The sequence below is a fragment of the Anas platyrhynchos genome, chromosome 16 (genome assembly GCF_047663525.1).
Source record: "Anas platyrhynchos isolate ZD024472 breed Pekin duck chromosome 16, IASCAAS_PekinDuck_T2T, whole genome shotgun sequence".
Classification (NCBI taxonomy): domain Eukaryota; kingdom Metazoa; phylum Chordata; class Aves; order Anseriformes; family Anatidae; genus Anas; species Anas platyrhynchos.
This window is the reverse complement of record NC_092602.1, coordinates 14,330,761-14,344,324: the sequence shown is the minus strand read 5'-3', so window position 1 is coordinate 14,344,324 and position 13,564 is coordinate 14,330,761. Positions and strand designations below refer to the sequence as shown.

The 13,564-nt window shown below is 37.4% G+C and overlaps 1 protein-coding gene across 9 annotated transcripts in view; it reads left to right on the top strand.

Annotated features, from left to right (window-relative positions):
• The window catches only part of TMEM132C (transmembrane protein 132C), a 217,827-nt gene that overhangs the window by 157,486 nt on the left and 46,777 nt on the right, over positions 1–13,564 (top strand). For 7 of the 9 annotated variants that reach the window (XM_027469968.3, XM_027469966.3, XM_027469967.3 and 4 more), the window contains one exon: positions 1,749–1,932. The exons of the other annotated variants lie outside the window; for them this stretch is intronic. In XM_027469968.3, the coding sequence (XP_027325769.2) occupies positions 1,749–1,932 (184 nt within the window). The remainder of the gene's footprint in view (positions 1–1,748; positions 1,933–13,564) is intronic. 9 annotated transcript variants of the gene reach the window in all.

The following is a 13,564-nucleotide window of genomic DNA, read 5'->3' as shown; positions in this document are numbered from 1 at the left end:
CTTTTTCTCTGTCAGTTACTAAGCTTCAGATCTGGAAATGGTGAAAATAATGGCCTTTCAGGTGTCATTAATCTAAGGCGTAATGGTGTCTTTAAGAGCTAAATGAACACTGTAGCTCAGGTGATTCAGATATCTTTGCATATAATCATGCTTTCAAATAAATTACAAAGTTCAATCCAGTATGTATTCATTTTGAGATGTACCAGAAGTGTGTAAACTACAGTTATCACAGTTGCCTTGTGTTTACAAGCTCTAAGATTTATTTAGTAGGAACTCTTCAAAAGGGAATAGGCCAGTCTTGAGTTATGAATTGCTAAACCCATCCATCTATTGCATTACCACATAAAATCACTCTTTAAATGCATGGAGGAAGTATGCCACCATTGCAAAAGAGTTGCAATGTCTCTCTTTTTACAGAGAAAAAAAAACAAAACAGCGAGACAGCAAGGAAATAAATGTAAAGCATTAGGCAGTATTAAAACTTTTCAGAGTAAGCCATCCAAATGAAATCTCATAATCAAAATAATAATTATCAAGGGAACACATTTACTTTCAAAGTAATCATGCAAAGTAAAGCACAAAACATGCCTTAAGTAATAAAATGGTGATTTCTGTTCAAGAGGTAAAAAGAAAGTTTAGCATTTGAGAATATAAGTGCTTTGTACATGATCAGTTCTTGACAGATTTTCTCAGAAATGGACCTTTGTTTATTGTACATTTAAAAAAAAAAAAAAATCAGAGGGAAAAATTGAAGCTGTTTTTTGCTGAGTACATCCAAAGGTGTGATGAAGTGTGATGGGTTACTGAAGCTAGGAAGATGCCCATCTTTCCCTTACTTTTGAAATTATTACAGCATAGGGTTTGGTAGAAGTACTATGCTGTGAAATAGCAGAACTTTCTATGATACGGAAAGACATGTGGAAAGCACTGCAAAAGTTAATGCATATTTTCTGATGCGTATAATTTATCTTTTTTTTTTTTTTTTAATAAACTAGCAGATAGTCTAGCAAATTTCTTTCATATATTTTTATTTCTGATTACGTTAAAGAAATTTAAGGTGAAAGAAAGAATTTCAGCCCGTCTCTCCTGTTTGTTATTCAAATTATCTTACGTTTCCTGATGTTAGGGTATATTTTACTTGCCATAGCTTTGTTCTTTCTGTTTGGTTTCAGTTGCATAGGTTTTGAATATCCAGAACATACTTCTAAGCTTAAAATATTCTCTTCATTCTGCCATTTCATTTAGCCATGTTCATTTTTTTAATGGCTGCTGTGCTGCATATATCTACTTCAGTTACACTGAGTTTCGTTGCTAAGGATTTATACAAATTTGATGACAGAGATGTACAATGAATCTTGTTTGTCTTTTTGTTTGGGCTAATTCTGGGCTCTTTGTCATCATAAACTGCACTGGGCTTAAGTTTGGCCGATAGGGGTCAAATCCATCTCGTAGAAGGGTTGAATTATACTTACAAAGATTATAATAAACATATAATGGAGTAAGTATATTTTTCTTTCATCAGACAGAAAATCCTGGGTTTTATCCCTCCACATAGTGTTCATAGTGTTCACCTGACCCATTTTGAATAATTTCACTTTGTATACTCTGAAGAAGTTGTAGATTGGAAGGGGACTTGTGTTATATCTGCATATAAATAGCTGCATTTTCTAGTAGGTAATGTGATTCACCTCATTTGCCATCCTCAGCAAAAGTAATAGCTCTTGCCTTTCCCTGTTTTCCTCTTTCAGAAGTAACAGTTTATTCAATGAGGTCGTGCAGATGAACTTTGAAATAGCCAGTTTCAGCAGCCTTTCTGGAACGCAGCCCATCACCTGGCAGGTGGAATACCCTCGGAAAGGGACAACAGACATAACCTTGTCTGAAATCTTCATCTGCCAAAAGGATCTTGTTGGAATTGTTCCCTTGGCAATGGTAAGAAACTGTTTCAGCATGTTGCTCCATCTGATCTGTATCTGGTCTGAGAAAACACACACCAGGCCTCAGACAGATTTGCAAAGGAGGGCTCTCTGCCCTGCCTCCCATTTTATAGCATTATAGGATGACTTGCTAAAATCATGCCCATGTTTAATAGTTCATAGATGTCACACAATTTCAAACCATAGAAGAAAGGAATGCTACCACTTTAGAAATCTCTCTCAGACTTTAAATCTTGAATTTTTGTCATGAACAGTTCCCTCCAGGCTACTAGTTGGCAGCACGCAGCCAGGTAGATTTAACTACCCATTTCTAATTTTTTGTTATACAGCTTGAACTTGCAAGGTCCCTTAAGTACCTTTTGCTAAAGAATAAGTTGCTTGGTCCTCAGTAGGCTGAGGCTGATTCTAATTTTGCTGGCCATTTCCCTAGTTGTTGAAGAGCCTGTGTACATGCTGAAGTAGGCTCTGAGCACTGATTTTACACATCCTGAACCTCAAGAAAGGGAGAGGCACAAAACTGACAGATACCTAGAACAGGATCAAGAGTCACTTAAGCAGAGGAACTAGAAGTGCTACTGTGACTCAATGGAAGAGATCAGGACTTGGAAGAAGAGTTAGACAAATCCACCCCATTTGTGAATTTTGCCTCTCCTGTGAATAATCTTTGTGGTAGAATCCTGGCATCGTTTTCTTTGAACAATGTTCTATGATTTGCAGCAGATAATGAGATGAGCATTATTTCCTGGAAGTCTTAGTCTTCAATATATTCTTCCCCTTTGAAGAGTGAAGCTGCTGCTCATAACTAATGAGGTCATGCCCAGCAATTTCCTGATCCAAACTCTGTTAAGTCAGCAGAAAACCTGTGCTGCATTCCAGATCTGAGAAGAAAATAATTGTCCTCATTATTGGTGGAGTTGAGCAGGGAATACATATTTGAACTTCTTTCTTCTAAAGGCTGAAAATGTGCATAAGGAAGTCTTTTCTACTCAGGTTTTATTTTGAGAATAGGTACCTTCTGTAGCTTCCGTTACCAAATGACAGACGTCCGTCTACTAGTGGACTTAACATCTCTTTCTTGTCCATTTTTTGAAAGAATTCACTAGCTTCTTTCTATATTCCATTCCTGAGGGAATCAAGATTTTCTTAATATCTCATGACAGGGTCTAATGCCTTTGCACTTGCATAAAAGGTTCAAGCTTTATGCCAAGACTTATGTCTATTCTATATTAAAATTAATCCACTTACAAGGGTTCTTCTAAGAACTGGAGGTCTAAATTAATGAATTTTGTCAGGTATAAATCATATAAGGCGAGATCCTTTATTCCCAGCAGATGTACTGTGGGTTTTTCAAAGAGTTCAAACAATGAAATCATTAAACCTTTCTCTTTGCAAAGCTTTCTTGTGTTTATTTATCTCATTTCTGTACTTTGTGATAACATTTGGCTGGAGCCAAAATATACTGTGTAAATAGAATCCAGTTGGGTGAGATGCCAGTGCAAAATTGGCTTTGCTTGCAGGATATTAGTAGATAAAGGGAATTTTCACAGTTTTCTGTTAGCTAAGGCTGCAGATCCAGCCAGGGTGCTTTCTCCATTTAGGCATTAATCGCTAGTTGAGCTGATTACCTGGCAATTCTCCTATTCAGAAACAAGAGCCATACTGAAAAGAGAGAGGGGGATACTGTATCTACTGAGAAGTCAGACCACATTCTTTATCTCAACTACACACTGTAAAGCAACAGCACATTATTGTGCACAGAAATTAGATCTCAATGTTTATCAGCAAGTGTGCTTCATAAATCCTCTAGAGGGTAGAGAGGATTATATTGATTTAAGCATGGAGTGTTCCTATAGCAACACTGCTAACATCAAAAGTAAAATCTGTCATTCAGAGTTCATAGAGTTGGCCCTCTAAAAAAAAAAGAAAAAAAAAAAAAGAAGAAAGGGAGGGGGGTGTGGGTGTGAAGAAGGAGCCATTGCTATTGTGCTGGACTAGGATGTGGGATTTCCAAGATCTGATTGAGTCTCTGCCATTGGTCTGATGGGTGTCCTGGTCAGTCTTCTGGAGATGAAAGCAGCAAACCTTTGTGTGGTTTGATAATGATGTAATGGTTGTCTGTGACTCACAAAGTAAAGCATCTCTCATGTGAGCCATTCCAAATGCTGAAACTTATGAAACACAAAGGATCTTTTATCCTTTATTGGCCTATGACTGATTATGTTACAAAAAGAAGATGAAAAAGAAGAGGGCCTTCAAAAGATTAGTGGAATTGATGCTACAATATTTTGGATTGAAAGAGATTAAAGAAACATTGCCAGTAAGAACTGAGCCTAAAATTTTAAGAGAGCCTTACAGATTTTGGATCAGTAGAGCAAGTTATAGGATGCAGCTGCTGAAAAATCAGTAGAAATTAATCATACAATCAAAAGAGAGGATTTTTGTAGAATCCAGATGCTGTGTGCCTAAGTGTGCAGCTAAGTAGTATGTACAAATAAGAAGCAGCAACACAGTGATGCTGCTACAGTTAATGCAACAGTGAAATAAAATGAGTAAGAGAAATATCAAAGCTACTGGGCTGAGAATAAGTGTAACATTTTTCCCAGAAAAAAAAAAAAAAAAGAAAAAGAGAGAGATGTAAATTTCAGGTAAGTATATTTCCTGTGCTCAGAAGTTAATCTGAGTAATTTTGGAGGACATTTCACCATTCAAGGTATTTAGAGAGAAAAATGAGACAAAAAAAAGTGAAGAAAATGTAATTCTAACCACTTCTCTTGCTTTCTAACTCTCAAATAAGAGAATTTATTTATAATTTATTTAAGTATGTGCTGTAGGTACTGTGGGGAATGATGCATCAAAAATGGATCCTCATCACACATACGTAGTACTTTACCAAAATGTTGAGTATGACACTTGGTATAACCATCCACTCCTTGTACCTTTCATGCAGGCTGCATAGGGTTCTCATCAAAGGATGAGATTAAATTTGTTTTCTATATTTCCATCATTGAGTAGCAATAATTAACAGAAGCAAGACATCTTAAAAGGTAATGTCACGTATTAGACCAACTGATACAGATGAAGATAGATGCTATTTCAGGCACACAACCCCTCCTTCAGATCCCTTACCTCACTTAAATCACAACAGCTGCAAAATACTACAGATACTGAAACTCAGGCTTGTAAAATTCAACAATTAGGGCAGTTAAATAAGAAAATAAAAAGACCATTTAAAGCAAAATATATCCCACTGTTTGCTGACAGGAAAAATCTATTGCAAAGGTTGAACCTTCTAGTAGAGAAAATCTACTGTCTGAGTCACGTGCTATTCAAGCATTTCTGATTTCATGTTACTTGTCGCAGGATCAATTAGAAAAGTGCTTTCATAGGAGCTTGATTATCTGCTAAGCAGCTTTTGAAAACCTCTTCAATTAATCACAAGTAACCTCAGAACTTACCAATTAAGGTGTACAAGGTTGGCTAATTTACTTCCCCCATTTTCCTCAAATTTCTATCCTGTCATGTGCAAATGCAGCCAACTATATTGATTTTGCCACTTGACTAGATTTAAAAAAAAAAAAAAAAAAGAAAAAGAAAATTGATCACATTTGTAGCATGCATGCACACATGAATCTCAACGAAGTAGTCTATATATTTGTGTTAAACACTAGACCATGTGTCAGAAAATCAAGCAAGAGATTTCTTCTCATGCTTTAAGCATATAATACAGATTTTAATACCATTAAATTTTGCTTTGGGATAGAACCAGGTAAAAGACTTATTTAAAAGTTCGTTTCTTGATGCCAGTAAGGCACATTGGTATTGAAGGATAACTCCTCTTGGAAGGTAGATTGATGAATCAGAGGTTTAGTGTTTATGCAAGACAATCTGTGTTCCTGTATATGGAATTGCAGTAGTAGTCCTTAATCATATAGATAAACTCTTTCTGAATTAGTTTATCTCTAACTGTGACTTGCATGAAATCCAGGTATTTAAAGTGCTGAAGTATAAACCTGATGTCAGAAGCAGAGTTCTTGTCTGAATGTACTCCAAAAGACATTTGTCACCATGGGAAGCCATGTAACTTGCTCATCCATGCATTTTTCCTCTTTAAAATGACTCTAATACTAAACTTCTGGTAGGTCTTTCAGGCTTCATTCATACGACCCTATAATCCATTGAGAACTGCTTGCAAACAAATTCAAGTTGGAGTGGTTCTCAGGCATACGTGTGTGCGGTTGCTGCTGTTTCACACCCCACACACTCAGAAGCTTGTCATTTCTCCCAACAGAATCAGTGGGTCTAGTAAAAGATATCAGTTGTTCCTACACACCCTGCCTTTCTAGTGATGTAAACTGCATATTTTCTTTCCATAATAGTTGCTGGTTAATCCAAGTTCAATTTTTTTTAATCCAAGTTGAGAATTTTTTACACAGAATACCCTGGCATACCCAGCAGTAACGTGGAGCTGAGAGTCTCCTCTGCTTATCATTAAGCAACACAGTTCCACACATACTTTTTGCTATGTAGTGAGTTGTTTGGTTTCCAAGTGCCTTTCTTTACGTTCAGAACTCAGTGTAATGATGGATCTGCTGCAGAAGTGAATAGATGTCTATTCATTTCACTAGATGTCTAGTCATTTAAGACAAAGGGCTGTGACTCAGACAAAAATGCTTTTTGACATTTTTATGTATCCTTGTTAACTTGCTTTCCATTAAAACACTGAAAATTTAGCTTGCAAGGCAACAGTTATTTTATATACACTTATATGTATACCATTCCCTATGATAAAGATTTTTTAAGGTATTTCATTGCAATGAAGGGAAACTAAGTCACTATATTACATTTTAAAATATGGACCTAAATAAGAGTTCTCTCTGCACAGTCTGCAATTTCACACCATAAAGCTCCATCTATTTCAAGGTCATGGAAGTGCAGGATTCTCACTCCCATTAGTCTTTGAGTCTTGAACAATGCAGGAGACAACAGGCACAGCTAGGAGTCATACGGTTCAGGAGTTTCCCAAAGGGCAAAATCTGAGGCTGTCTGAACACATCCATTTCCTAGTTTGCTTATTGTAAGCAAACTAACAGAAAATCTACATACTAAACTTTTTAGCTGGAAAGTATTGTCTCAGATAATTAAATTATGAATCACATCAAATAAATACTTTAACACAAAACAAATTTATTTCATGTAAAAGCTATCCTGTTACTATTAAAAATGCTAACAAAAATAAAAATTTGCAGAGTTTAGTTACAGGACTGTGTTCTCAGTGAGAGACCAGACTTAAAATCTTCTGATGCTATGGCAGAAGCAGTAGCCCAGATCACTTATATGCCTACCATTTCCCTCGTGGTAGGTTACAGCTGTTTAAATGAGGGTAGCATTCCTTCTCTTTAGGTTTACAGTGGATATCATTTCACTAAAGTTTGTGTCATTGCTCTATATTTATACCAGATGAACTCAGGAGCCCGCATACCTGCTTGTAAATTGGCTCTGTCACGTAATGTGTTGAGCTGTGACTTGCTATGCATATTGATTAATCTTATCTGATCAGAATTTTCTCTTTTGTTGTCTACCCATCAGGAAACAAAAGTGTAAAGGAAAAAAAAAAAAAAAAGATGAACTTCTGTACTATTGTCCATTGATTCTAACTTGGTCAGAAGATGCAAGCAACATGAAGAACTTAAAATGGCTCAATTTAATAGTCCCTTTTAAGTCCCAGTCACCATTTCTAAAGCCACTGTACTTTTGATTCTAGCTTCTGTTTTCCTTTTCTTTGTTATGATCACATTCACTCCTACCTTTTGCAGGAAAGGAGAATAGATCAATAAGGCTATCTCAGCTGGCTGGAATTACTTTTTTTCCACTGGATCAAGTTATATGTCATTTTCTATGCAGCACAACAGCATACATAATTTCTTCTTTCAGCATCCCTCATATCTGACAATGCTGTTGAATAGATTACTTGGGAATTTTTAAAAAGCTGGGGAGAGGTGGAGCCCACCAGCATTTTTAAAGTGTTCTATAAAATATCTCTGCCATATAGAGATTTTTTGTATTTTTTGGCCAATTCCTCTGCCTGTAGTAGAGAGATATCAATACAAGGCTTAATATATATGCTGCTCAGCCTTGACAAGAGAGAAATCCTGTGAATCAAACAAAACTTTGCAGATCAGCCAGAATGTGCAGTAAAACAGCCAGCGACTCATTTATTGGACTTTTACTGTTATGGTAATACCTAAATGCTGCATAGGCAAATGACAGGCAGGTCAGAATCTCCTCTAGAAAATTTTCAGTCCACAAGTCAAGATGATGAAATTCAAGGTGTTCAAAGGTGGATAAACCGAGCTCCATGAAGGGCAAAGTATGGACACAGAGACACCAGACATCACACCACATCTACATCCTAACGAAGCAGGAAGTAAAGATTTGAGATCCCCCAGCCTGTTTGTCCTCAATGCTAATCCGTCGTGCACGTTAGAGGTCTTCTGGTCATGGTCTCTTTCTTCTGACAACATGGCACAGTGCCAGATGCTTCTATGCTGCTTCTCAGCATTGGAACCTATCTAAGTCCTCATTCTGTTGCAGATTTCTTGGTATTGGTTCATGGCACTGTATTGTGGGAATTGCCAAGCCTGGAGATTGTTTTGTACTTATGATATATGGGGCTAGATATAGGGGCTGCTGTAATTATTGGCTCAGGTTTATGATACCAGTCTATCAGAAGAAGACATCTTAAGTAACAGTTTATATTTGAAATGACAGCTGATTAAAATTCTGATTGTTTAATGTAAACACAAAGTCAATTTCACAGCTGCCACATGCATGTGAGCAGAGACCATGCAGAGGCATAATAGTGAGCCAGCAGAAACTGAGTTTTGGACCTGGATGAAAGTGCTTGAGAAGAACAGTCCGGGGCTGTGTGTTTTGATGCTGTGTCTGCTAAGGACTGTATTCATCATATGTGCCCTCCACTGCTGCCTTCACTGTCAGCTCAGATGTTGGGAAGAGAAGCACTACTGAGCAGTGGCAGCAGACTGCTTTCTGAGGCTGACATTCTGTCCAAGTTTGCAGCTGAAACAGATTTGGAATTTAAAGGTGGAGAAGTTGCTATCTTGTAAGGCTGTGGTGTGAAATAGGTGATTCACCAGAGTTCATCCATGGCGCACAGTGGGAGGCAAGTGCTGTGCCTGATTCTGATTCTCCTGCAGCACTGCAGTTCTGCTGTGGGGGATTTGGATGAAATGGGAAAGGAGAAGGAAGAACAGAGAATGTTACAGAGTTCATTCATGAGTTGCTGGCAGAGCTGGAGGAGGATTCTTGTTTGCCAGATAATGCCTTCTCCTGTGAAAGTTAATATATTAGTTGGCTTTTTTTTTCTTGTCTAAACTGATGCTCTTTCATTAGCTTTAGCTATCAATCATCTTAACTGATAAATGCAAGTCCAAACACTGCCCAAATTTATTTCAGATGACAAAGATTTGTGGTTTAGGCTAGAGAATAAGATAGTCTCTACCTTCTCATGCTATCACTTATTGAGATGCTGGGATGAGCAGTGACTGTCAGAGCAGAGCAGGGATGTTTGCAAACACAGTGTGTGCTCAGCCAATGTAACCATTAAGTAGGTTAACTCTGACCCATACTGAAAAACAGGAAAAAAGTCTGTTAATTAGCAACTTTTTAATTATGGTTTTGATCTGTAAAGAAAGTTTTGATGTTTCTGGGGAGTACTTCACCATCAGGTGAACTACCTAGCAGAATTATGAATTGTTTAGACTGGACCCTAATTAATGAGATCCTGAGGTGCTATAGCTTGGCAGAGAGACTAACTAGACAACCAGGAGACTTTACTATAATGGAACGTAATGAGTGAGCATGGGGAAAAAATAAAAATCACCAGGACTTTTATAAGACTCAATGTTATAATGAGCTACCCCAAGGATTAAAATACCCAGCAACTTTTCACCTTTGGTTTATTATTAGATGCATGTTTGCCTTACCCAGCTTTTAGTTCAAACTTCATTATCCAGCCAGACTCTCAGCACTGAGGATGTTTGTCATGGAATTCATTAGGAATCTATACTGTGAAGTCTGTAGTTGTGCTTGAGGGAGATGAAACAGTAAAACCTAGGATGGGGATCAGTAGTGCCCTAGTGAGAAAACTAGCACCACTCTCCTGGCTTTTCTCTTTCCCTCTCTGTGCAGCAGCTGCTAAAAGACATGGGGAGCAGCAGTGATGAGAGGATTTGATCTGTGCGTAATCTCAGAAACAAAAGGGCTCCAAGACAACACCAAAGTTTGGGCTGCTGTTAGTACTTTGCTAAGCCAGAGGGGCAGTACACAAAAGTCTTTCTCCAAAGCCAAAGCTCTCCAGATTGATGCACATATACAAGATGGCTATAAGTTAACAGACCAAACTTCATACAGCATGGCAGTGATCCCATTGCTGTATATCAGCACAGACAGCAAACCTATCAAGATCTTTTTCTTCATCAGAAACAAGTCATGCCTAATATTTAAAGCACCAGCATCATAGCATGCATGTCGGCAAGTCAGCACACTGGTGAGAGAGGGAATTTCAGGAAACAAATGGAAACAAGAGTAAAACTGATATTAATTTTAATCAGATCCTAGTCACTTAATCTTTTCTTTATCAAAACTGATTGCCTTTCTGCAAGATCTGTTACCTCACAAAACAATAATATGGATGAAATGATGTAATTTATTCCTGCAATTTGGTTTTGGAAGTCCTCTATCATTGAAAAATAGCAGCAGCACAGCTTTGTTCATTACAGCAGTTGAATATTGAATGCTCACTGTCACTATCAGGATTAGTGAGTACGCTGTACTTTGCTCTCCAAGGCCTATAGGACAAGATCTGTACATGTTTTGGAGGTTGTGAAATGGGTATTTTGATTAAACTAAGTGAGTGTAAAAGAAGTAGTTCAAGTTCACTGGGGAGTTTAAGAAAAATGAGAGAGGGAAACAAGAACCTGTAAATTCAATATTAAAAAGCACACTAGTGTGTTAATCAACCACATAATGTTGTGTTTACAGATAGTGTGGTTCTGCAGCACAGCCTCTCCTGTCCTTATCTGATGTTTGCCCATTTATCTGTATTATTGTACCCCTGAGCTACTTCTGAAAGACTAAACCTTCAGGTTCATTATGGAATTTTCCTCTCAGTGTCCCATTTTGAACTAGTTTATCTGCTTGTCTTTTTTTTTATTATTATTTTTCTTTAATGTAAAAATATTGTACCCAGGCATAACACTTTTATTTTAATTTGCATAAACAGATTTCACTAGATGCAGGTGAGGAAAGTGCATGTGGATAAAATGACCTTGTGTGATTTAAAGGTAAATTTTCTTCCTTTCGTGTTCTAAAACATTTCATAATTGAATGAAATCCAAAAGGTTTGCTGTAACCTCTTAGTGATCTTGAATTCTCATTCTGGAGAGCTAACAGAAGGTAGAAGGCCTCCTGCTGCATATATTATGTCAGCAGCAGAACCCAAACCAATCAGTCTAAGACCTGGATGTACTTTGGAATCATTTTGTATAGGGTACGATGTGCCTGTGTGCCAATATCATGAAGTTTTATATGACTTGAAGCTTCAATTGAGCCAGCAGAAAACACTATGTTTTAAACTCTGGATCTGGGACAAAATGTCAATTGCAAGCATTGAAAAGCGGTGACTAAGAGAGGAGCTGCCAGCTGGCACCAAGTATCCCACGACATATGTTTTAAGAATGCCTGGAAGCTTCAGGAGTGAGCTCGGTGTGGAAATAAATAAGTCATTTGAGACTCAGTAGTTCTTCCTCGCTGTTCTTACCTCATTCAAATTATGGGCTACTCATTAAGCACTGGGCAGACTCTGACATGCAAAAATAGGAACTGTCTGATGGACCAAGAGCCACATGCCTGGACTTAGTTTCTGCTTATTTTGTATCTAGGCAGAACTCACACACCAATTCACTCATCTTTAGAAAGGACATGGTAGTTAGTACTTACTACGTTACAGGATCATTCTGTACTTCAGATTGTTTAACAGTGAAAGCTTTCTGCTTAAACATGAATTCCAGTCTCCCCCACTTGGTACTGGCCAGAAGAGTAAAAACGTAAGTTTGTAGCTAATGTCTTTTATTAGGTCATCTGACAGAGTCAGAAAGAAAACAGATGCACTTTCAAGCACTAAAACCTTTTTTTCAAGCCTCTTTCAGTGTTGTAAGTTGCTCTGAGATGCTCAGATAAAGATAATGGTCACTGTGTTTGCTTCAGGTTATACTCATAAAATGCTGCCTTAAGCAAAGGATTTTGATCCCTTTGTCCTTCATATCACTGACTCACACAATGGGCATGGCAATGTCTTTCAAGGATGCTTCTCCAGCCTTCAACCTCTAGCTAGCACAATCGTGCAAAACAGCCCTTGAAGGTAAAGGGCATCTCTGCTTGAATCAAGGAGGAAAGAACTGGATCTGTGATTAGGTATACTTTCTACGTTTATGTAGATCTACATTTATGCCATTTTTACTTCCTATATATGGTAAGACCTGCCAGGCTGCTAGTCGTGTCTAGTCAATAATTTAATTTTCTTGTATGTCACTCTCTCCCATCTTTTTAACTGTACTAAGGTTCTGATGTCTGTACAATATCTTCTCTCATTAATACAATAATCTTTTTCCTGCCCTCTGTGCGCTTTGCTTATGTGGACCTGCAATGAAGTCAGTGAAATCAAAAAGCTATTTGAAAAGGGAAAATAATCCAGGGGCAAGAATAGGAAATAATAATAAGAATGATTATTTTCTGCATTTGTATTACTACTTTTTCATAGAAGTTCCAAAAGAAGCTTTATTGTGTCTTGGTTACAGATTGTGCTTATCAGAAATTAAGTCTGTATAGCCAAAATAAGGAAAGAACAAGTAGAAATTTTCTCTTGCTGTTTCTAAAATAGACTAAACTAAATTGAAAGATTTTAGCAGAAGCTGTCTGTTTCTCTTCCACTGTGGTTTAAATAGAGTTCTGAAATCCAAAAACCTGAACCAAGTGTTAATATGCACTTGATGGTCAAAAACTGAGGACTTTAAGTAATTTTGTAGAAGATGAATACTCCACATTAGAGGGCGAAAGTACTGACAGTGACAGCCCTGTTAGCTTTCATGTGGTTTTAGTTAAAATAAATTTTTATTATTACTATATAGCATTAATGCTCATTAATAATCAATAACATATTAATCAGCACAGATGAAACAAGTTCACAACCCTCCAGAGTGGTCACAAAAGTCATCTATATATCTTGCAATACCCCAGTTACTTAAAAAAGGGAAATATGAGGGAGGGGGGACTTCATTCTTAAAGTCCATAAAGCATTTAAAATTGCTTCAGCCCAGCTGTAGAATACATCCCACCTCATACTGTGATTAGTGCCTTGCAGCTTCTGTGAGGCAGTCAGGCTAGATAATGTTTTATGTCCCTCATCCAAACTGAGCTGTTTATTCTTGGTCAGTGTGGCCTGCAGCACTATTTAAAACATGGTTTATATCAGCAGAATCTGTGGGATCCAGATGAAATTCCAGGAGCAGATTGTAGTAGGTACCATATTTTTATGTGCTGTAAAAGAGTTT